The 24,013-nt window shown below is 43.8% G+C and overlaps 1 protein-coding gene across 1 annotated transcript in view; it reads right to left on the bottom strand.

Annotated features, from left to right (window-relative positions):
- The window catches only part of USP30 (ubiquitin specific peptidase 30), a 40,743-nt gene extending 17,827 nt beyond the window's left edge, over positions 1–22,916 (bottom strand). Inside the window, exons 1-7 of the mRNA XM_073672494.1 lie at positions 22,610–22,916; positions 19,505–19,614; positions 18,751–18,930; positions 15,814–15,917; positions 15,275–15,373; positions 15,012–15,054; positions 617–711 (exon numbers count right to left, since the gene is read on the bottom strand). Coding sequence (XP_073528595.1) covers positions 617–711; positions 15,012–15,054; positions 15,275–15,373; positions 15,814–15,917; positions 18,751–18,930; positions 19,505–19,614; positions 22,610–22,680 — 702 coding nt within the window. The 5' untranslated portion in view covers positions 22,681–22,916. The remainder of the gene's footprint in view (positions 1–616; positions 712–15,011; positions 15,055–15,274; positions 15,374–15,813; positions 15,918–18,750; positions 18,931–19,504; positions 19,615–22,609) is intronic.
- Positions 22,917–24,013: the final 1,097 nt, after the last annotated feature.

Below are 24,013 nucleotides of genomic sequence, written 5' to 3'. Positions count from 1 at the left end.
CACCAATTGCTTCTCAATTTTGCAATGGCACCCCATTTTGTATACACTCCTTTCTATAAGTTTTATGAGCCAGTTTATTTTGTCATTAAATTCTCGTATAGTTGGAGCCTTCTCATCCATCCATTGTTGTGCCATATAAAGCAGCCTGGCTACCACAATCCTACCTAGTTAGTCTCTCAATAGTCCCTATACCCCAATAAATGCACAAATAGTGGAGAGACACTTACAGATAAACATTATTAAGTCTGCCTTGCTTCTCCAAAACCTTTCCAGATCTAACAGATCGGCATCTAGGGCACAATGAGTCACCACGTAGCCCTATATCATATAGGAATTCATGTTATTTTTTCACATGATGAAGTAGTTCTAGGTGTTTACCAGTCTGTGTCTAGCTCAAAGAAATTTTTCTTGGATCCTCTATGATCCTGAGATCTAAGGAAACCCAGCTGAGCAAAAAACTGCTGCATAGTCCTATTCATGAGGTTGCATCATCACAGTTACTATCCCAGTAATGTGCCTTTACTTTTCATGATAGCAATACCCCTTTGACTTTTCCTAACAGTTTAATAATTATCAGTTTGCAAATAGTGAGGAAATATGGAAGATATACTCTTACCTGGTGCTGACAGTGCTTGCATATCATGTTACTGGTTAGTCTTCCATGAAAGGGGTGTTGAGTTTTCCATTGCCTGGGAATGGGGTTTAACACCCCTAAATTAAAGACCAATTACTTAAATCTTGTTATTTGCATTTTTAATTACTGTATTTTTCGGACTATGAAATGTAACTTGCTATAAGACGCACCCCAGATTTAGACAGCAGAAAATAGGAAAAACATTTTCTAATAACTAAAACTTCCCTTGCGGTGTAAAGTAGTAGAGTGGTTAATATCACAAATTTTAATGCAGTAGGGTAGAAGAGAGACGTAATAGAGCTATTGCTAGTTTTTCTCTGCAGTGTGTGTACTATACAAACATAGCTCTGCAGCAAGCACATTATGTACTCTCTGCAGTGTACTCATACGCATCACTGCTGAATGTACAGTGTATATACACACAGCTCTGCTACATACAAATCCAGCTTTGCAGCTTGCACCCACACATACAACTCTGCTAAATGTGCATACACACAACTCTGCTATATCAAAGAACACAGTTCAGCTACATCAACACAGACATACAGCTCAGCTACATCAACACTCATCTAAGCTACAGTGGGAGAATAAGTATTTGATACACTGATGATTTTGCAAGTTTTCCCACCTACAAAGAATGGAGAGGTCTGTAATTTGTATCGTGGATACACTTCAACTGTGAGAGACAGAATCTTGAAAAAAAATCCAGAGAATCACATTGTATGATTTTTACAAAATTAATTTGAACTTTATTGCATGAAATAAGTATTTGATACAATAGAAAAACATTACCAAATATTAAGTTCAGAAACCTTTGTTAGCAATTACAGAAGGCAGACGTTTCCTGTAGTTCTTGACCAAGTTTGCACACACTGCAGCAGGGTTTTTGGCCCACTCCTTCATACAGATCTTCTCCAGATCTTTCTGATTTTGGGGCTGTTGCTGGGCAACATTGTGTTTCAGCTCCCTCCAAAGATCTTTTATTGAGTTCAGGTCTGGAGACTGGCTAGTCCACTCCAGGACTTTGAAATGCTTCTTACGGAGCAACTCCTTGGTTGCCCTGGCTGTGTGTTTCCTGTCATTGTCATGCTGGAAGACCCAGCCACCACCCATCTTCAATGCTCTTACTGAGGGAAGGAGGTTGTTGGCCAAAATCGCGTAATACATGACCACATCTATTCTCCTTTCAATACGGTGCAGAAAAGCACCCCAAAGTATGTTTCCCCCAGCATGCTTAACGGTTGGGACAGTGTTCTTGGGGTTGTACTCATCCTTCTTCTTCCAAACATGGCGAGTGGAGTTGATACCAAAAAGTTCTACTTTGCTCTCATCAGACCACATGACCTTCTCCCATGCCTCCTCTGGATTATCCAGATGGTTATTTGTGAACTTCCAAACGGACCTGGACATGGGCTGGAGTGAGCAAGGGGACCTTGCATGCCCTGCAGGATTTTAATCCATAATGGCGTACTGTGTTACTAACGGTAATGTTTGAGACTGGTCACAGCTCTTCAGGTCATTGACCAAGTCCTCCCGTGTAGTTCTGGGCTGATTCCTGACCTTTCGCAGAATCATCCTTACCCCACGAGGCAAGATCTTGCATGAAGCCCCAGACCGAGGAAGATTACACAGGTCTACAATAAAATATCTTTTGTAATCATCGCAGTGGACCTTGTACTTTTCTGAATCATTTTTTTGTTCTGATTTCAACAATGGATATAGTTTTTCTGTAGCAGGTATAGTTTCCACGGAGCAGCATCATTATTATAAGGTATAGGAAATATACAAGCGACATTAATTAAACAGTAATCTACATATCAGAAAAAAAAATGTTTAACCTTACAAAACAGTTTTTATTGAACGAAAATAATTTCACATACAAAATAGAAACCAAAATATGAGCAAAAATTAAAAGTGCTTGACATTAGACTATCGTTGATACGATTTTTCAGGGTTGTCCCTATATAACATCCAACAGTAATCTGCCATCATTGAGTCATTCCAAAAACCCTGATAGCGGTGTTCCATTACTTTAATGTCCTGGTGAAACCGCTCATCGCTTACATCCCCAAGATTTGGAGGGAAAAAAATCTAAATGTGAATGCAAAAAGTGCTTTTTCAGAGACATGCGACATCCAAGACACTGGTATGCATTTAGCAGTTCCTCAACACCTTCAACATACTCTGGAGATTGTTTTTTTTTCCTAAGAAGTTTTCACAAATCCACTTGAAGCTTTTCCAAGCTCTCAATTCCTTATCATTTAGAGTTCCTTCAACCAGATCATCTCTCATAAGCTCTCTGATGTGAGGACCAACAAATACCCCTTCCATCAGTTTTGCTGGTGAAATGCTGGAGAATGTCTGTGAAATGTACTGGAACCCTTGTGAATTTGTCTTTGCCATGGCTTTCACTAAGTTTTTAATCAATCCCAACTTCAAATGTAGTGGAGGAAGAAAGATTTTTGTTGGAGCAACAAAAAGGATTATGCTGTACATTGTGTCTACCTGGAGCATAGATGCTTCTCTGTCCCCAATCACGTCGAACATAATGCTCTACTGTATTTCTACTGTCCCATAAACACAAGAAGCAACAATATTTTGTGAAAACTTCTTGTATTCCCATTAGGAGACCAATCACTTTCAAATTTCCACTGATATTCCATTGATGATGCTTATATTGTATAGAATCCAAAACAACTGACAGATTTTCATAACTTTCCTTTAGATGACATTAGTGAGCAATAGGGAGTGATGGTTAGAGATGAGCGGTGTTCGACTCGAACTGTTCGCCAATCTCAAATTCGAGCTGTTTTGGGCGGTGTTCGAGCCATTCGGCGAACACGAACAATTTGAAAAAAATTCGGCTGTTCGAGGTTATGTTCGATAACTGTTCGTGCACCAAAATCATAACTGGATTTTTTCTCAGTAATGATGAAAATTAATGTTAATACGCAGTTTGAATGTACAGTGGGGCGGGGGGAGGGGCAGGGGATGGATCTCTGCAGGAACAATGAAGATCTCCATTTTTTTTTCTCTTTCCCGCATTTACAGTGGGGAGGTGCAATCTGTCAGCCTATCAGCAGCGCACACACGGAGCGAAGTGCTTTTTTTCACACAAGCAAGGGCATGTGTCATTGGCAGTGTATGTCACATGTCCTTGCCCTATAAGAGCCAGCCATTTTCCCCTTCGCCACCATTTTCTCACTGCTGCAGCTGCGTGTTAGACGGCACCGCTGTTGCTGTGTGCGCTATACCTTGTTAATTTCAAGCCAATTTTCGCACAAATCTACAGATAGCTTGGGAGTAGGGAATAGTTGTGATTGCAGTCCTTTTAAGGACTAGGTTACAGCATTTCCTACGACTTTTATCAGGCAGGGGTGTGCTCTTAAATAGATAGGTTGGGAGTAAAGACTAATTGTAATTGCAGTCCTTTTCAGGACTAAGTTAGATCAGTTCCTATCAGTTTTTGCCAGGCAGGTCTGTGCCAGTGCTGTGCAAGTTTTTTTCACAGCATTTGGCTGAATCTAGCAAAGCTAATCCTTTTTGGCCTATTGCAGAGTGTGTTAGTCAGTGGAGTAGCCTATCTGTGTTGCAAGCTACACCACCTGTGTATAGAATACCAATTTTTTTACTGCACCTAGTGAAGTAAAACCTTTTGGGCATAGCATCATTCTATTAGTCCATCTATACTGACCTCCATCAGGTTGCAAATTGAATATAATTTTTATCTGCATCTAGCTCTGAAAAAATATTTGGCCTTCTAGCAGTGTGTGGGACTTGTTCTATTAGTCCATCTATACTGACCTCCATCAGGTTGAAAATTAAAAATAATTTTTATCTGCATCTAACCCAGACAATAGTTTTGGCCTAATACCACAGTTTGGCCACTCAGCTCTGCTCGGTTCCCATCCATTGTTTTTTTGTGCAAACAACTCCAGAGTTGTGAATTAGTTAACCACCAAAATGAGTGGAAAAAGGCGTGTTGGGAAGGGGAAAAAAGGTTGTGTCCGTGGGGTAGGTGTTAAAGCAACAGTAACATCTGCAGAAGAAAGACCATCTTCCAGCCAAACTAAAATGTCTACTTCTTTTAGCGGACAATGTGATAAGATCCCTTTCTTACGGCCACGCCAATCGCTACAAATTCCAGATGAGGCACAAAAACAGCAGGTGCTTCAACGGATATCAAGTGCTCCTTTAAGTGGGCTCTCCTCCACATCAACTTCAACATCACAAATACTCCAGTCCTCAAAGGTGTCACCCCAATCGCACTTGCTTCCTCACAGCTCCCAAATCTCCAGCTGCCCGTCTGAGTATGAGGTAGAACAGATGGTTGAGTCTGCAGAGCTGTTTACTCATACTATAGCCTGGGAATCAGAGGTCGACTCCAGCGCTTCTGTGAATCCAGACGAGGAAATGATCTGCACTGATGCCCAGAATCTTTATGAGTCGGATCCAGGACCAGACGCAGAAGGTTCTGACCATAATGTAGACCCTCATTCCCAAACTGTAACTCCTGTTGGTGGAGACAATGAGGAAGACGATGAAGAGACTCAAATACCTGATTGGAGCGACAACTTTAGTTTTTTGTCAGGGCAGGAACAGGTTGGCTCTGAGGAAGACGGGTGTGATAACACACAGGGTGATGATGATGAGGTTGGAGATCCCACTTACTGTCAACCCACAGTCAGCCAAGAGATGAGGTCAGCAGAGGAGGTGGAGGAGGATGCTAGTGACGACGAGGTCAGGTTGCGCCTTCCTGGACAGAGACGTAGTATTGGAAGCACGTGAACAACTGCATCCTCAAACACAACTCTGCCTCTGACCACAAGTCGAGGTGGCTCTTCAGGTCGCATGGGTGCTAAGCCTTGCATAGCCTGGGCATTTTTTCAGATCGATAAAGATGACCCAACTCGTGTTATCTGTAACATTTGTCAACAAAAGCTAAGTAGAGGCCAAAAAATACATAGTTTGAGACTTCATGCATGAACCGGCACATGGACATGAAGCATAAGTTGCAGTGGGAAGCTCACTGCGGCCTAGCCGACCGGGCCAACCACCGTCTGCCCCATCTTGTGCATCTACGGCCTCTTCATCCTCTGTGACTGGGGGGACAGCAGTCACACCTGTTTTGGGACGCAGACCTGCCACCTCTTTACCCGCAACAGCCAGCGTGATTGGCAGGTCATCATTTTCTTTGGAGGTGGTAACACCAGCTGGTGTTGAGCGCTGTCCGACATCGATAGCACCACCTTTGGATCAAGGCAACCTAACATGTCCGCCTGCATCTTCCTCACAGACCGGCAGTTTGCCGGGGACACCCTTATCAGCCCCGTCTAAGCACAACAGCCAGTCCTCGGTCTCTCAGATGTGGACAAGTAAAAGACCATTTCCTCCTAGCCATGAGAAAGCTAAGAGGTTGAATTTCGCCATCTGCAAGCTCTTGGCTACAGAAATGCTGCTTTTCCGCCTGGTGGACACAGAGGATTTTCGAGACCTTATGTCCGTCGCAGTGCCCCAGTACCAGATGCCCAGTCGGCACTACTTCTCAAAGAAAGGTGTGCCTGCGCTCCACCAGCATGTCGCACACAACATCACCGCTTCTTTGAGAAACTCTGTGTGTGACAGGGTGCATTTCACCACAGACACTTGGACGAGTAGGCATGGACAGGGGCGTTACATGTCGCTGACTGGGCACTGGGTAACTATGGTGACAGCAGGACAAGGGGCTGCTGTCCAAGTCTTGCCGTCCCCACGAGTTGTGCGTCAATCCTCTTTATGTCAAAGTTCCTCCACTGCTTCTGCCTCCTCAACCTCCTCTCGGTCTTCCACCTGCACCCAAAGCCTGTCTGGTCATGCCACAAGCTTTCTAACTGCGCAGAAGGGATCCTGCACACCTCCTTACTATGCTGGCAGTAGGGCTCAACGTCATCAGGCGGTTTTTACTTTGAAATGTCTGGGAAATGTGAGTCACACAGCTGAGGAGTTGTGGTCAGCTCTGGAGAACCAATTTCATGAATGGTTGTCTCCACTGGACCTGAAACCAGGGAAGGCCGTGTGCGACAATGCTGCAAACCTGGGTGCGGCCCTTCGCCGGGGCAATGTCACACACACGCCTTGTATGGCTCACGTGTTGAACCTGGTTGTCCAGCAATTTTTAGCCCACTATCCCAGACTAGATGGCCTTCTGCAGAGGGCACGGTCTGTGTGCTCACTTCCGCCGTTCGCATCCCGGTGACTATTCCGGTGATTTACATGCTGGAGCACATGTTAAACAGAATTCGGAGTCAGGTGGTGGCACAAGAGGAGGTGGAGGGAGTAGAGGAGGAGGAGTTGTATGCGGAAGGGCTAACATCTGCAAGGTCCAGACGGTCGGCAGCACCAAGGCGGCAGGCATGTGAGGGTGGGGGAGACGGTTTTACCAGGGCGCATGGTAGCAGCCAAACTAGTGAGGAAGGTGCAGGAGCCCAGGAAGAAGTGGAGGACGAACTGATGGAAGACTCATCAGATGAGGGAGACCTTGATCACATTTCTGTTGTGCGAGGTTGGGGGGAGAGGACAGAGGAAGGAAGCATGATTGTTACCTCGCCACCAACACAACAGGGACTTGGTACTCCTGGATGCGCAAGACACATGAGTGCCTTCTTGCTGCACTACCTGCAACATGACCCTCGAATTGTGAGAATTAGAAATAATCCTGACTACTGGGCTGCCACACTGTTAGATCCCCGGTACAAAAGTAAATTTGCAGAAATTATTCCTGCCATAGAAAGGGATGCACGCATGCAGGAGTATCAGCAGAGACTGTTGCAGAATCTTACATGTGCTTTTCCACAAAACACCAGTGGTGCACGTAGTGAATCTCACAGTTCCAACTTGCCAACCGTGGGACCCACGAGTGTTCAGCACTCAAACCGTAACAGAACCACAGTATCTGCTGGTAACATCAATTTTGCGGAATCATTTCACCACTTTTTTAGCCCATCCTTTGCAAGGCCACAGGAGACAAGAAGTCTGACACATAGTCAACGCCTAGAGACGATGGTACAGGAGTATCTCCAAGTAAACATTGAAGCCATGACTGTGTCACTGGACCCTTGCTCTTTTTGGGCTTCCAATCTGGATAAATGGCCGGAGCTCGCCACTTACGCCTTGGAGATCTTGTCATGCCCCGCAGCCAGCGTTCTGTCTGAACGTGTGTTCAGCGCTGCTGGTGGTGTGCTGACAGATAAGCGCACGCGGCTCTCCACTGATAATGTAGACAGACTCACGTTCATAAAGATGAACAAATCATGGATCCGAAACGACTTTTCTACCCCTGTGTCATCCTGGGGAGAGTAAAAGCTTGATGATTGGTTAAAATCACCCTACCAACCGTTTTAAGCTTTCAAATTACTAATCATGTTTATCTGTATCTTGGCTGGAAAATAATTTGGGCTTTGTAGCAGTGTGCAGTACTGATTCTATACTAAGCTCCACCAGATTTAAAATTAAGAATAATTTTTAGCTGCATCTAGCCCGGAAAATAATTTTGGGGCTCCGAGATGCGCAAGACACATGAGTGCCTTCTTGCTGCACTACCTGCAACATGACCCTCAGATTGTCAGAATTCGAAGTAATCCTGACTACTGGGTTGCCACACTCTTAGATCCCCCACACTTTTCGATCAACCTTTTCATTTTAATAAAGACCAAAAAAATGGTCATTTTTGAAATTATAAGCATTAACAGGTTATTAGAAACTGAAATCAAACAGTTTTCAACTCAAAACTTTATTCTAGGTTATGCTACATTTGCACATAGGACACCTTGTTCGAAAGGAGCTTCTGAACTCTCTCGTCCATTGAATTTGTCAGGTTTTGGATGGTTTCTGCTTCAATTGTTTTGCATGAGGACAGAATACCCTCCCAGAGCTGTTGCTTAGATGTGAACTGCCTCCCGCCATCATAGACACTCCTTTTGATGATGCTCCAGAGGTTCTGAATGGGGTGGAGGTCAGGGGAGCATGGGGGTCACACCATAAGTTTGTCCCCTTTTATGCCCATATCAGCCAGAGATGCAGATGTGTTATGTGCAGCATGAGACGGTGCATTATCATGCATGAAAATGATGTTGCTGTGGAATACACGGTTCTTCTTCTTGAACCATGGCAGGAAGTGCTGTTTGAGAAACTCCACATACATTATGGAGTTCATCTTTACCCCTTCAGGGAACCTAAAGGGGCCGACAATCTCTCTCCCCATGATTCCAGCACAAACATTACTCCACCTCCTCCTTGTTGGCGCTGTAGCCGTGTTTGCGTGGGGTGTCCATCAACCAGCCATCCTCCACTCCATCCATCTGGACCATCGAGCGTTGCACGGCACTCATCCGTGAACAAAACAGTTTTGAAGTCAGTCTTCATGTATTGTTTGGCCCACTGGAGCCGTTTCTGCTTGTGTGCAGTGGATAGAGGAGGTCAACAGGATGGCGTACGCACAGCTGCAAACCTCTGAAGGACCCTGCATCTTGTTGTTCGGGGGACGTTGGAGGCACCAGCAGCTTCAAAAACTTGTCTGCTGCTATGACAAGGCTTTTTTGCCGCTGCTCTTTTAACCTGACGTAATTGCCTGTAGGAAAGAGTCCTCAATTTGCCCTTATCAGCACGCACACGTGTGTACTGTGAATCAGCTACATACTTCTTGATTGCCAAGACACTTCATCCTGATCATCGCACAATGTTGATTGTAGTCATGCCTTGACCTAAACACTCCACAATTTGTTGCTTCTCAGCAGCCGACACATCCTTTTTCTTTCCCATTTTGGCAGAAAATGTAGGCTGCTTAATAATGTGGGACAGCCTTCTTAAGTAGTCTTGACTTTCATTGGACACACCTGCCAAACTAATTAGCACAGGTGTCTGCAATTGCTTACAGTGATATAAAGAGCCCTGACACACATCACCATCAATGAGTTTAACTGACAAATTCTTCCCTTATCACTCCTAAACACTTTTTGCATAATAATTTGGAACACAGTGTACATGTGCTTTTCCACAAAACACCAGTGGTTCACGTAGTGAATCTTACAGTTCTAACTTGCCAACCGTGGTCTGTATGGAGTTGTTCAATAAAGGGCCCAAAATTAAGATAACATAGATGGGAGAGGTCTCTATGAATAGGAATTCCTAAGTATTTGATATCCTGTGAGGGCCAGGCAAAGGGAAAGTTGGACTGGATGGAATCCTATATGGATTTGGGGAGGGAGACATCGAGGGCCTCAGACTTCGCTGCATTGATTTTAAAATTTGACCATGTAACAAAGTGATCTATTTCAGCCATAACAGCAGGGATGGATATATGTGATTGAGTGATATATACTAGGACATCACCAGCAAATAGAGAGCACTTGTACTCGGTGCCTCCCACCTCAATCCACCTAATATTGGGGTTATGGCGAATTGATGAGAGCAGGTGCTCCGTCACTAGGATGTATAAGAGAGGGGATAGAGGACAACCCTGCCTTGTCCCATTGGTGATTATGAAAGGTGATGAAAATGTTCTGACGCGCCCCCTGGGCCTTGAGACACCTGGAGCCGGACCCTTTTTGGTGGATGCTGGTGGTTGTAGTCTCCATGGCGGCGACCCGGTTCCGTGGCTCAGGGCGGTCAAACCAGTGGAGGAACTATTTGTGGTTTTGATGTTTAAATGTCCGACTACGCCACCCGTGGATTGCGGTCAGAGTGAACCGCCACTGCAGGGCAGACCGCTGAGGCTAGTGTTGTGGGTGCAGCAGAGCGTAGCATAACTCCCCACGGGAGGAGTATAGCCTCAGGGCAGTGTATGCGGAGGATAGGGGTGATGGTGCAGGGCAGCAGCAGTAACGACACGGAGTCAGTGATGCAGTCCAGGGCCTTAACTCACAGTTCTTATTATCCAGACCACTTCTGCAGGTAACGGCTGCCCACATCGTACTGTGCTCACCAGGTGAGAGGCTCAGACAACTCCCAGATAACTTTGGAGCGCTTCACAGGACCCCCTTTGTGTGTCCTTTGTCTGGCCTTTCTTACCAACCCTTCTGTCCGGCTGCCTCGGGCCTCCTCTTGGTAAACTTGGCGCCAGTTTCCCTGACCCTATGTGGTGCCTTCCTAGCGGGTGTAGCGAGGGGCTGCGCCACATAAAATGTCACAGCCTCCGGTTTCTAGCTGAGGGTCGTTTCCCGCCTCCACTAGTTTCGGGGACCGGTCTCCCCCTTTGGCCTGACCCCTCCACGCAGGTGGATTCGGGCGTACGGTGGCGACTCGCCCGTCAGCACCCCTGGGATCCCTTCGCTCCTCGTTCCTGGAGCCTTCTCCGCTCCTCTTCCTTCCTTCTCCCGCTTCCAGGCCTGGGCCTCTTTTACTAGGCCCGCCTCCGGAGCAGAGCTCATGCAGAGCCCCTGCTCCCTGTCACTTCTGCTCAGACTTCTCTGCACTGAACTAAGATGGTGCCCACCTTTTATACTCCCGTCTCAATGCACCCAGGAACTGCTTCCTCCCTGCTCCTGCACTACAGGGTTCCCCTTCCTCAGTGTTCCCTCCCCCCACTCCAGCCAGGGAAAAGGACTGTCGTGCCCATCTCAGGGGCATATTGGTCGGCCTGCCCCACGGAAAAGTGGTGTAATGCATGCAGGTGTCGGGTCCTGATCCACACTCCATCCGTACCTGAGAGTGAGATATCACACCTCTGGGTGAGGTGCAATACCTCTGTAGCAACCGAGCCCTCAGGGTGCTACAGTTCCATTTATCTTCAGCCTAGGTGACGTATTGCGATACAGGGCCGTGATTTTGGCTATAAAAGGGTCCCCTAGACCCCTACCCCAAGCTTTTTAAGAGAATAATATATGGCGTGCCAGGAGACTCTATGGAATGCTTTCTCAGCATCCAACGAGAGTATCTAATTACAAATTTTTAACTGCATCTATCCCAGGAAATACTTTGTGCCTAGTAGCAGTGTCTGCTACTCAGCGGATTATCCCGGCTGTTAAGCAAGCTACACCACCTGTAGTTTGGACACTTAATTTTTTCAAAGGAAATGCTTCGGGACCACGAGATACTTAGTGAAGAGCATCAGGACGCACCCCAAGGCATAGGGGCTGGGACTGGCGGTAGGACGCCTTGCGGTGGACAGCTGAGCTCGATCCTTATAAAAGCTTTTTAACTGCAGCAGCTTTAGTGGACGCTACTGGAGCTGGAATTACGCGGCTGCTGGCATGAGACTTGCCCTCCAATAGATCCTTGTAAAAGGATTTAAAGTGTATTCATTCAAATTAGAGAGACAATTTAAATTAAAAAGCTTAGAGCTGCCTCCACCACAGGGGGGCTCGCTCGACCCACCAGCAGACAGGCACCAGTATTGGGAGAGGGGGGCTGGCCGTCAGGGTCCACCGCGGCTCTGGCACAAACCCGGCGACACGGAGGTGGCACGGGCAGGAACGAACTGGCCGTGTCGGCTTCTCACTTTTTGGATTTTAGAAGGGCATGACATGCCTATATCTGTGTCTCCCCCTCCTTTTACTCCTCCACCTCTTTTCTTTTCGCATGACTATATGTACTTGTCACTTTTCCATGTGTTAGTTGTGTCTTCTGAGCAGTTTGTCAGCTTTTGGACACCTTTGAAGATGTTTTCTATGTGTTTTTGTTTGCCTGCTATTGGTTTTAACGGTGTTCGAAGGTGTTCGACGAACCGAACCGAACTCGAACACTACGGGGGTGGCTCAACACTAGTGATGGTTTCATATTTCCATTGTGAAGCAACACTGCTTTCAAACTTCTCTGGGATGAGTCAATAAACAATCGCCAATCTGCAACAAAATATTCTTGATTCAGTTCTTCAAAGAGGCCATTCACCTTGTTACAGTACACCATTGGTCCATCAACTGTGAAAAATTGTGTTACACTGTTATTTCTGTTTCGGTAATAACACACTTTGACATCATCATTTAGAAGATTCTTCTGTTTCAGCCTAGATGCAATTAGTTCGGCTTTATCTTTTGACAATGACAGGTCTCTGATGAGATCATTTAATTCATGTTGAGTAAAGCGTTCTGGCTGCTCGGCTGCTCCATCAGGTACATACTCATCTTGACTCCATGCCTTCGCTAATAGCTTCAGCTCCATATTCTACTTCAATTTCATCCAATCAAGACAACATTGGTACAGGAACTGGCAAGGTATCATCATGTGGAACTGGCCTAATCGCAGATTCAAGTTCAGGGTAATTAATCTTATGTTTGTTCTTTGTAGAAAAGCCCTTCAGTTTGACAAAACAAAAGTAGCAGTCATCACTATGATTTTTGGGTTCTCTCCCAATCATGGGAACAGCAAATGGCATAGCCACTTTCCTCATATTCAACCAGTCACGAAGACCATTTGAACAACTTGAGCATATCACATGAGGGGCCCAGCTTTTGTCTTGATCACCAAGTGGACAATTAAAGTACATCTGGTACATCATTTTAATATCATGAGTGATTTAACCTACTTGGCCTTTTGGTGTAAAAGAACCACACACGTAGCAGAATCTGTCCGGATGATTGATAAACTGTCGGGGCATTTTTCTCCTTTAAATCAGATCAAACAGTAGAGTAAGTTTAGTTCAATGGTGGTGACAAACAAAAAAAAAATGGGATGAGCCGGTATGTAGATATTTCCACAGAGATGACAGATGCAGCTTGTATTTAGAACGGATTTTACTGGAGGTAATCTGGTTGATAACTATATACAGGGGTGATGTAAACGGGTCAGCCTATTCCGTACAGATGAACACTTGCAGACAGGCAGTTTCTCAGTGTGATATTGGCTGCTTTCAGGTTCTCTCTCTGTGGAGACCCTCACTCAGTTACACCTCAGTGTAAGAGGCAAGTAGAGGCCGGTCTCCTGTCACAGTCTCACATACCAGTCCTTGCAGCCATCACCATCCTTTTCTGACTGACTCAAATCTTACCACCTCATAACAGTTAGCTCCTCCCCATAACATGTGACTTTCCGAGAAGCAGTCATTGGCTGACTGCACTGTCAATATTCCTTCCCATAAAACTCACTAAAAACTTTACTGATGTTGTCCCTGTAAGAAAATTCACAATTAAGTACGACAAGCAAAGAAATGGGAATAACATAGAAAAACCACATACATTGAAAATGTAGAAATAACGTAATAACAAATTTTTTCTATATGAGAAACTTTATGTGATAGAGCAAAACTAAGCATATTTTTGGAATCATCACATCAAACTCCATAAAACAGACATATTACCTTTGCTGATGATTTTTTTGTGTTGACCAGTGTTAGTCATCTTGTGTTTCTTCCATTTTCTAATAATTTTGCTAACAGTTGTTGCCTTCTGACCAAGCTGCAATATTGTCCTGTAGCCCATTCCAGCCTTGTGCAGGTCTGCAATTTTGCCCTGGTGTTGTTAGACAGCTCTTTGGTCTTGACCATGGTGGAGAGGTTGGAGTGTGATTGATTGAATATGTGGACAGGTGTCTTTTATACAGTTCATGAGTTCAAACAGGTGCAATTAATACAGGTAATGAGTGCAGAGTAGGAGGGCTTCTTAAAGAAAAACTAGCAGGTCTATGAGAGCCAGAATTCTTGCTGGTTGGTAGACGATCAAATACTTATTTCATGCAATAAAATGCAATTTAATTATCTAAAAATCATACAATGTGATTTTCTGTTTTTTCTTTTTAGATTCTGTCTCTCACAGTTGAAGTGTACCTACGATACAAATTACAGACCACTCAATTCTTTGTAGGTGGCAAAACTTGCAAAATCATCAGTGTACCAAATACTTATATTCCCCACTGTACATAACAGACAAAGCTTAGCTACATCAACACACACACACCTCGGCAAAATCAACACACACAGCCCGGCTGCAACATCACAACACACACAACTTTGCCTCATAAGCACACACTGCTCAGCTACATCAATACACACAGCTCAGCAACATACACACACATACACACACCTCTGATGCACATAGGTTATAGAATAGCACATTTTTAAGTTCCTTCCAGGCATGCGACTGATTACATGAAACTGAAAGGTCTTTCAGCTGGTCACAACCTGCAGCTTTAGTGATGTGTAGACTGATCAGTGTGGGCCAGAAGAGAGAGAACTGTGCCACTGCATAGTTTTCTCAGTGATTGGGAAGGACGTTGTGTCAGCACTATCCTCGCTCATAGGAAGCTGTCTAATACACAAATTTTTAACCAGATTTATTCTTCCTAAAAAGAGTATCTTATAGTCCAAAAAATATGGTAATTAGGCAAAAAAAAAAGTAAAGAAACACCAAAGACTCCCATTGTTTCTGTCAAGAAATATAAACCATCTCAGGTATGGTCTACCTTCACGTACCTCGGATCTTGCAGTGAATTTGCCTGTCTGTGTTCTGGGGAAGCTGTGATACAAACAAACAATATTGTACACTAAGATAAGGCAACTTAAAGGATATGCATCTGTTATGTAGCATGTAAATAATATTTTAAGTAACCTAGCTCTTCAGAAATACATGCCTTGCTATGTACTTGCCTTACTTATATATTTGTAGTTGAGGTTATATGACTGTTAATTGGAAATTTTTATCACTTCATCCATACTTAATATAAGGAAACACTTACCTCTAAGGCACTGACATCAAACAGATGTGTTACGTGGGGCTGATGATCTTTCTCATCTTCTAATGATGAGGTCAAGACATGAAACAATTCATGGGCATCCTGCACAATTCAAAAACACAATTAGTGTGAGGCAGCTTGTCATGGCTTTGTTCAGAAAAAAAAGTGTTGTTTTAAGAAGATTTTTTCAATAAAACTGCAAGTAAGACGTTGCTTAAAATTATTTTACCAGGGTTCTCCAGATGCATGCAAGTGTACAGAAATATTGCCTTTACATGTGCCCTAGAGATCCTATTCACTACAAAGTAACATTCGGATTGTAGCAGAATACTCCTGTATATACTGGCCCAAATTGTTCTGTACATATGGAGAACTGCTGGATCCCAACGCCATCGTAATAAAATTGGATAGATAATTAAGTGCATTTCTAAATGTGTAGCTGAGATCCTTATGAAATTTACATTTCAAAACTTTACAGGTTCAAGCACATATCAAGTAAACGCCACTATAATGGCACATATGGGAAGTAGAAATGCACTCACCTGCTCTTCAAAGGAAGAGATATGCCACTTGTATGTTCTTAGGACTTCTAAAAGAGGACTGGCATCTAACACCTCATCTTCTGCAGTCTCCTGATTAGATAATGCTGAAATGAGAAAAATAAGTGATACACTGACGATTTTACAAGTTTTCCCACCTACAAAGAATGGAGAGGTCTGTAATTTTTATCGTAGGTACACTTCACCTGTGAGAGACAGAATCTTAAAAAAAAAAAAAAATCCAGAAAAATTACATTGTATGATTTTTACATAATTCATTTGCATTTTATTGCATTAAATAAGTATTTGATACAATAGAAAAACAGAACTTACTATTTGGTACAGAAACTTTTGTTTGCAATTACAGAAGTCAGACTTTCCTGTAGCTCTTGACCAAGTTTGCACTCAGTGCAGCAGGGATTTTGCCCATTCCTCCATACAGATCTTCTCCAGATCTTTCAGGTTTAGGGGCTGTCACTGTGCAACATTGAGTTTCAGCTCCCTCCAAAGATTTTCTATTAGGTTCGTTCAGATCTGGAGACTGGCTAGGCCACTCCAGGCCCTTGAAATGCTCTTACGGAGCCACTCCTTAGTTGTCCTGGCTGTGTGTTTCAGGTCATTGTCATGCTGGAAGACCCAGCCACGACCCATCTTCAATGCTCTTACTGAGGGTAGTAGGTTGTTGGCCAAAATCTTGCGATACATGACCCCATCCATCCTCCCTTCAATAAGGCGCAGTTGTCCTGTCCACTTTGCAGAAAAGCACCCCCAAAGTACGATGTTTCCCCCACCATGCTTCACGGTTGGGGTGGTGTTCTTGGGGTTGTACTCCTCCTTCTTCCTCCAAACACGGTGAGTGGAGTTGATACCAAAAAGTTCAATTTTGGTCTCATCTGACACATGACCTTCTCCCATGCATGCCTCCTCTGGATCATCCAGATGGTCACTGGCGAACTTCAAACGGGCCTGACCTGGACACGTGCTGGCGTGAGCAGGGGGACCTTGCGTGCCCTGCAGGATTTTAATCTATGACAGCGTAGTGTGTTACTAATGGTAATGTTTGAGACTGTGGTCCCAGCTCTCTTCAGGTCATTGACCAGGTCCTCCCGTGTAGATCTGGCTGATTCCTAACCTTTCTCAGAATCATCCTTACACCACGAGATGAGATCTTGCATGAAGCCCCAGACCGAGGAAGATTGACAGTTATCTTGTGTTTCTTCCATTTTTCAATAATTATGCCAACAGTTCTTGCCTTTTCACCAAGCTGCCTGCCTATTGTCCTGTAGCCCATCCCAGCTTTGTGCAGGTCCACAATTTTGTCCCTGGTGTCCTTAGACAGTTCTTTGGTCTTGGCCGTGGTGGAGAGGTTGGAGTGTGATTGATTGTGTGGACAGGTGTCTTTTATACAGGTAACGAGTTCAAACATGTGCAATTAATACAGGTAATGAGTGCAGAGTAGGAGGGCTTCTTAAAAAAAACTCACACGTCTATGAGAGACAGAATTATTGCTGGTTGGTAGGTGATCAAATACTTATTTCATGCAATAAAATGCAAATTAATTATGTAAAAATCATACAATGTGATTTTCTGGTTTTTATTTTTAGATTCTGTCTCTCACAGTTGAAGTATACCTACGATAAAAATTACAGACCTCTCCATTCTTTGTAGGTGGGAAAACTTGCAAAATCGGCAGTGTATCAAATACTTATTTTCTCCACTGTAAGAAAGCTAGAAGTATAATATCACAATTCTAAGAATGTTGATTATTGGTGCTTTTCTTTTGTGTTGTTTAAAGAAAGAATATTACCCCTTTCTGCAAATGGGCGTAACTGTACATCAAGACTAAAAGTAGTTTACCACAATCGGGCGTACAGTTATGTTCCGGAGATGACATGCGAAAAGGAGTTGTGTCCATGCCATCAACAGCAGGAGCTGGCTGCATTTCCTGGGACCAGAGCTAGCTCTGATCCCAACTCTTTATCCCATCACATGCCACTGTCAATAGTGACAGCAATATGTGAAGAGTATGAAAGAGGGAGATCACTACTAGGGATTGACGGACCGGTGGAAGTTCTGGTACCAGACCCAAACTTTAGTCCAAAGTTGGGTTCGGGTACCAGAACAGTACACAAACTTTAACCAGAACCCGAACCACATTGAAAATAAAGGAGACCTGAACTTGAAAAAAATATACTCTCCCTCAATCTCTCTCTCATTTCTGTTCGGGTTCACCCATCTCTAATCACTACCTCTGTCAGCCCCTATCTTATGTCAAGAAGGGGTTTAAAAATATAGAATTGCTATTTATCTGTTAGTCTCCCAAAGAATGTTATAAAAAAGGTGCATATACCACAAAAACGATATCAATGAAAACCACAGCTTATCTAAAAAAAAATAAGCCCTCATACAGCTATGCTGATAAAAAATTGGAAAACAGGGGGCTCTCAAAATACGGTGACACAAAAACAGATGATTTTTTTCAAAAAGTTTTTATTGTACAAAAATAATAAAACATAAATAAAAATATAGAAATGCGGCATCCTCATAATTATACAGATTTGCAAAATAAAGTTAACACTTTATTTTTGTAGCATGGTAAAAAGAGCAAAATTTAGAAAGCCAAAAGGAACCAGAGCTAAAATTATAGTTTAGTACTCCATCCTATAAAGAGTAAAAGAAAATTTGCTATTAACTTATATGTAACCCAAAATGATGCCACTGATAGATTAAAAAAAAAAAAAAAAAAAACTTTAAAAAAGATTTTGCGCAAAAAATAAAAAAAAGGTTATAACTCCTGAAATGTGACAATAAAAAAAGTGAAAAAAAGTGGTTTGTCACAAAAAAAAAAAAAAACTAAACTGGCTGTAATGCCAGGAGGTTAAACAGGTCAGTTTCATAAAAAAAATAAAGGAAAAGAATAAATTCTTTTTTTAAAGTTACCTTTTAAAAGCTCTAGCAAGGTAACAGACAGGTACTGATGTGATGTGTTCTTCTGTTCCAGTTGGTACTCTGATGTGAATTCTTCCAACCAATGAATAAAAGAAGGGCAGGCAGACAAACTTTGCAGTAAGGAGTTCATAAAACAAGTGTTGCCTAAATTCAGCAGTCCAGGTACAAGACCTAGTGGACAGGAAAACACAGCAGTAAGGGTGCGTTCAACATGTTATGGTTTACAAAGTGTTTTACATTGTGAAGTTATGAAAAAAACACAAAACTCTATTTACAAACATTTTATGTAAGAAAACTAGCATTAAAAATTTACAAATTTTTATGCAAAATGTAATTGATGACTTTTTGACACATAGTCAGGGCTTAACAGACGGAGAACATTGCCTACTTTGGCCCTACAGGGTCACTATAATTTACATCACAAAAGGTGATTGAATTATAGCACAAATGTACTCTGTGGGGGGAGAAAGAATGAGTAGTTGGAAATCAAACATCGATCCCTTTGTCCTCCAGCTAGATAAACTGCTCAAGGAGGTGTAAAAGAATTTTGATTTTTGCACCAAAAACATTGTTCTACCTTCACCCGATTTTAGCAAAAAAAAAAAAAAGTTAATGAGGGCCATAAAATTCTACCACTTTAATCATTCCTTACCATGTATACTAGTACTCTTTATTACTATCTGGCTGGAATGTAACCATACAGCTTCAATACATTAGTCACTGATTAGATATAAGATTATTTTACCTTTTTTACGCTTTTTCCTCTCTGTCATGGGTCCCCACAGAACATATATCCCAGCTGCGAGAGCTGCAGCGAACCCACCAATCATGCCCCAGTTCTTCATCATTTTACATCTCCAGTAAAAAAAAAAAAAAAAAAAAGGCAAATTCAGGAAAAGATGCAAGTCTTTACAACGCTGAACATATAATCACAAGTAGCAATTATATTCTAATACAATATCACATCTCATGTATAGCAATTTTTACAGTCACATCAGATTGCTCTGTTACCTAGTGTTTAGTGAATATGGTGGGCAATCATAAAGCTGCACAAGAACATGCCGATATCACAGAAGAGGGTGATACAGCAGAATACGACTAGCAGCCAACAACTCTCTCAGTTGGCCTTTTATAGTGACTTACAGAATAACATTTCCAGAATATTTCTATAATTGCTCCATATAACTCCTCCTTAGCCTGTTTTACACATCCGTGAAGCACAGACCATTCCCGCATTGAAAGATATAGCCTCACTGTCGGGTTTCCTGGCCTGAGCCAGTCTCTTTATATATGCCTATAAAGCAGTTAGCTCAGTTAGGCTATGTGCCCATGATGCAGAATTGAAGCAGAAAATTTCCGCAGCGTTTCTGCATGGTCTTTGCAGTAAAAACGCTTGCGGATTTTACACGCGTTTAAGCGCTTTTGCAGCGTTTTTACATGCAGATTTGACTTGCGTTTTTCAAATAAATTGTGACCTCAAATCCGCATGCGGAAACGCACAAATAATGGAAATGCTGCGGATTTTTCCGCAAGGAAAATCCACTGCGGAAAATTCCGCAGCATGTGCACAGATTACCAAGCGTTTTTCAAGCGTTTACGCTGCGGAAATTCCGCATCAAAACGCTTGAAAAACACAGTGGGCACGCAGCCTTAGGGAAACCCAGCGGTTGGGCTGACGCAAGAACAGTCCGTGTTTTATGGATGTATGAACACAACCTTACTGCAACAGTCTGTGTAAGGCGAACAGGGGTCCTCTGATCCAGCCCCCAGTAGTCCAACACTCACGAATCTCATGCATACATAATAAATGTTATTGGTGATAAAACCTATTTATCCTAGATTAACATAAGGGTATACAAATTGTACTATTAGACATCAGGTTTAAGTTACAGAGCGACTCTGGTGGCGCGCCATTAAGGCTGGGGCTACCCTTACACGAGTGGCGCCCAACAGCAATTTTTAGACAAGTTGTGCAGTCAAAAACATCTGTGCAAATTGCCTGCAACTTATTGTTAAGCGATTATTTTAGAAATGTTGTTATGTTACTAAAAAAAAAAAAAAAATGGCCAAATCGCTGAGAAGTCGCATGCAAGTCGCAGTTGCATTGAAGTCTGAGGCAAGTCAGTTGCATGTGATTTTTGGTAACATTTGCAACTATGTCACAGTCGCAGGAGGTTGCAATGCAACATCATAGGAAATCATTAGGTGTGATGTCGCAAAGCAACACTGCAATTTCAGTGTTGCATGACACGTCGCCGTGTAGCCCTAGCCTAAAGGGAGTTCAAATTGTTTAATGCTCTACAAAATCCCCATATGACTAATAAAAGTGCCCCTAGGCATATTATTCATTCAGTTAAAAGGGAGTCTATCAGCATAAAATGACTGTTTAAACCAAGCACAGATGCTCGGTGCACCCTTTGAGTGGCCAAACATGTCAGTGCCCCTTCCTACCTACTTGTTTCGCATCTATTAGTGTTGAGCGAGTATGTTCTATTAACCCTTTCGCCGAGTATGCTCGGGCCGAGCTCCGAGTAATTACAGCTGCTCGGTGATATGGTTGAATCGCTCCCGTGTGCATGATTTGCGACTGTTTGACAGTTTTATTACATGTGAGGAATGTCTATTTCTTACACATTCCTCACATGTAATAAAGCTGTCAAACCGTTGCAAATCATGCACACGGGAGCGATTTAACCTTATCATGGAGCAGATGTCAATACTTGGAGCTCGGCCCCAGCGTACTCGGACAGAACAAACTCGCTCAACCCTACACCTATCTCTGCCCTTCTCTGTGTCCTGTAAAGCCAAAACCTTCACAATCACTACTTGCAATATCATGATACAAACTTGCAATCTTTGTGTTGCAGAATAGGAGCAGCGGACCTAAAAGATGAAACACTGAACTACTCCGCCATGTTTAATCACCTTCAGGCTTTTTTTTAGGTTAACCCTTCTGTCGGGGCATCACAGCCGTATCTGATACGTTTAGCATGTTGTACGGCAGGAGCGCTCCCGTATACACACTGAACGTACATTACAAATGTGGACACAGCCTTGTTTTGTTACATTTGCTTTCTGACAACCTTCTTCAAAAATATTTCTCAATAAGAACAGTTCCTTGTAAAAAACAAACAAACTGAGATTAACTCTCCCTCCCCAGGTCCAGCACTGAGTCTCCATCGCTGCTCCCGGCGTCTGTTATTGTTTGCGGTGCGAACGTCACCTCGACAGCGCTACAGTCAGTGAGCTCAGCCCGAGTGGACAGCACAAGCCGCTGAGCTCACGGATGGTCTTCAGTGCTGACGTTACCTCAGCAGCCTATGACAGACACTCAGCGCTGGACCAGGGGAGGGAGAGTAATAATAATAATAATCTTTATTTTTATATAGCGCTAGCATATTCCGCAGCGCTTCACATACATTATCATGAGTAAAGCACAGCCTGTTGGTTTTTAACGATTTGTACAAATCAGGAAAAGTTTTCTGAAAGAAGAAACCCCTTCATTTAATCTTCCGCCATCTGTGAGAAGCCTGAGAGGTGGAGCTCCCCTATGAGGCAGGAGAACTGCTGGTTATGGTTTACATGTCCCAATATAGATTTAGCAGAGGAATGACAGATAAACGTGAGAGCACAGAAATCTGACGGCAAACGCTGCGGCACCGCAGCACAGGACAGGACAGGACCTGCTCACACCGTAAGTCCACTCGTGTCTGTGGTGCGTTATGTCAGAGTCCGCACTAGTGAACTCTGTACACACAAGTGGAGGTGCACCTGCGGCCTTTATAGAAGACAACCGCCCTCGTCGCCACGTGTCTTCCTGTGTCCCCTTCCCACCAGCCCCGCTTCTAACCTGACACCAGGCGCTCGGTGTAACGGCACGCCGACTCTCGCTTCGGAGGCCCGGGATGAGCCGCTGAGCATCACGCCCGCGAAACGGAACTAATTATTCTTTTCTCTTGTCCCATCAGGACAATGAAACCAGAGCACCGGGAAAGGCAGGACGGAACGGTAAAGTGAGCGGACCTCACTACAGGCCGCTGCTGGGCGTTACCATGGAAACCTGGTGTCAGCGCTTAGCCGCCTACGTCCTATCCTCCCTGTGCGCTATCTGGTGGACGGATGTACAATGAGAGAGCAGACATGCGCGGTGCCGCACCGTCATTACTGCACGTCACACGGCCGTAACTGCACGTCACAGCCTGCTCGAGAGAATTCTGTCCAGAACGCAGAGACTTTAGAATCGTGTACAATAGTTTTACACAAGCTCTCCAAACATAGTGGCAACACCCCATAGACAGTGCAGAGAGACATGCGAGTACAACCACTAGGAGCCATTAAGAGTAGCCAGGGCCATGGGCAGCCCCCAGCCCTCTATACAGTATCAGCCCTCACATAGCCTCCATATAAACAGTGTGATTCCCACATAGCTCCCTATACACAGTATGAGCCCTCACATAGTCCCCAATATACAGTATAAGCCCTCACATAGCCCCCCAACATACAGTATAAGCCCTCACAGCTCCCTATATACAGTATAAGCCCTCACATAGCCCCTAATATACAGTATGAGCCCTCACATAGCCCCAATATACAGTATGAGCCCTCACATAGCCCCCAATATACAGTATAAGCCCTCACATAGCTCCCTGTATACAGTATGAGCACTCACATAGCCTCCATATATACAGTGTGATCCCCACATAGCTCCCTATACACAGTATGAGCCCTCACATAGTCCCCAATATACAGTATAAGCCCTCACATAGCCCCCCAACATACAGTATAAGCCCTCACATAGCCCCTAATATACAGTATGAGCCCTCACATAGCCCCAATATACAGTATGAGCCCTCACATAGCCCCCAATATACAGTATAAGCCCTCACATAGCTCCCTATATACAGTATGAGCACTCACATAGCCCCCAATATACAGTATAAGCCCTGACATAGCTTCCTATATACAGTATGAGCCCTCACGTAGCCCCCAATATACAGTATGAGCCCTCACATAGCCCCTAATATACAGTATGAGCCCTCACATAGCCCCCAATATACAGTATGAACCCTCACATAGCCCCAATATACAGTATGAGCCCTCACATAGCCCCCAATATACAGTATAGGCCCTCACATAGCTCCCTATATACAGTATGAGCCCTCACATAGCCCCCAATATACAGTATGAGCCCTCATACCTCCCTATACACAGTATGAGCCCTCACAAAGCCCATACACATATATACACTACTCAA

The sequence above is a fragment of the Phyllobates terribilis genome, unplaced genomic scaffold (genome assembly GCF_046119375.1).
Source record: "Phyllobates terribilis strain yellow unplaced genomic scaffold, ASM4611937v1 Scaffold_1__5_contigs__length_1240528914, whole genome shotgun sequence".
NCBI lineage: Eukaryota > Metazoa > Chordata > Amphibia > Anura > Dendrobatidae > Phyllobates > Phyllobates terribilis.
The sequence above is the reverse complement of the archived record's forward strand: the minus strand, read 5'-3'. Positions and strand labels throughout refer to the sequence as shown.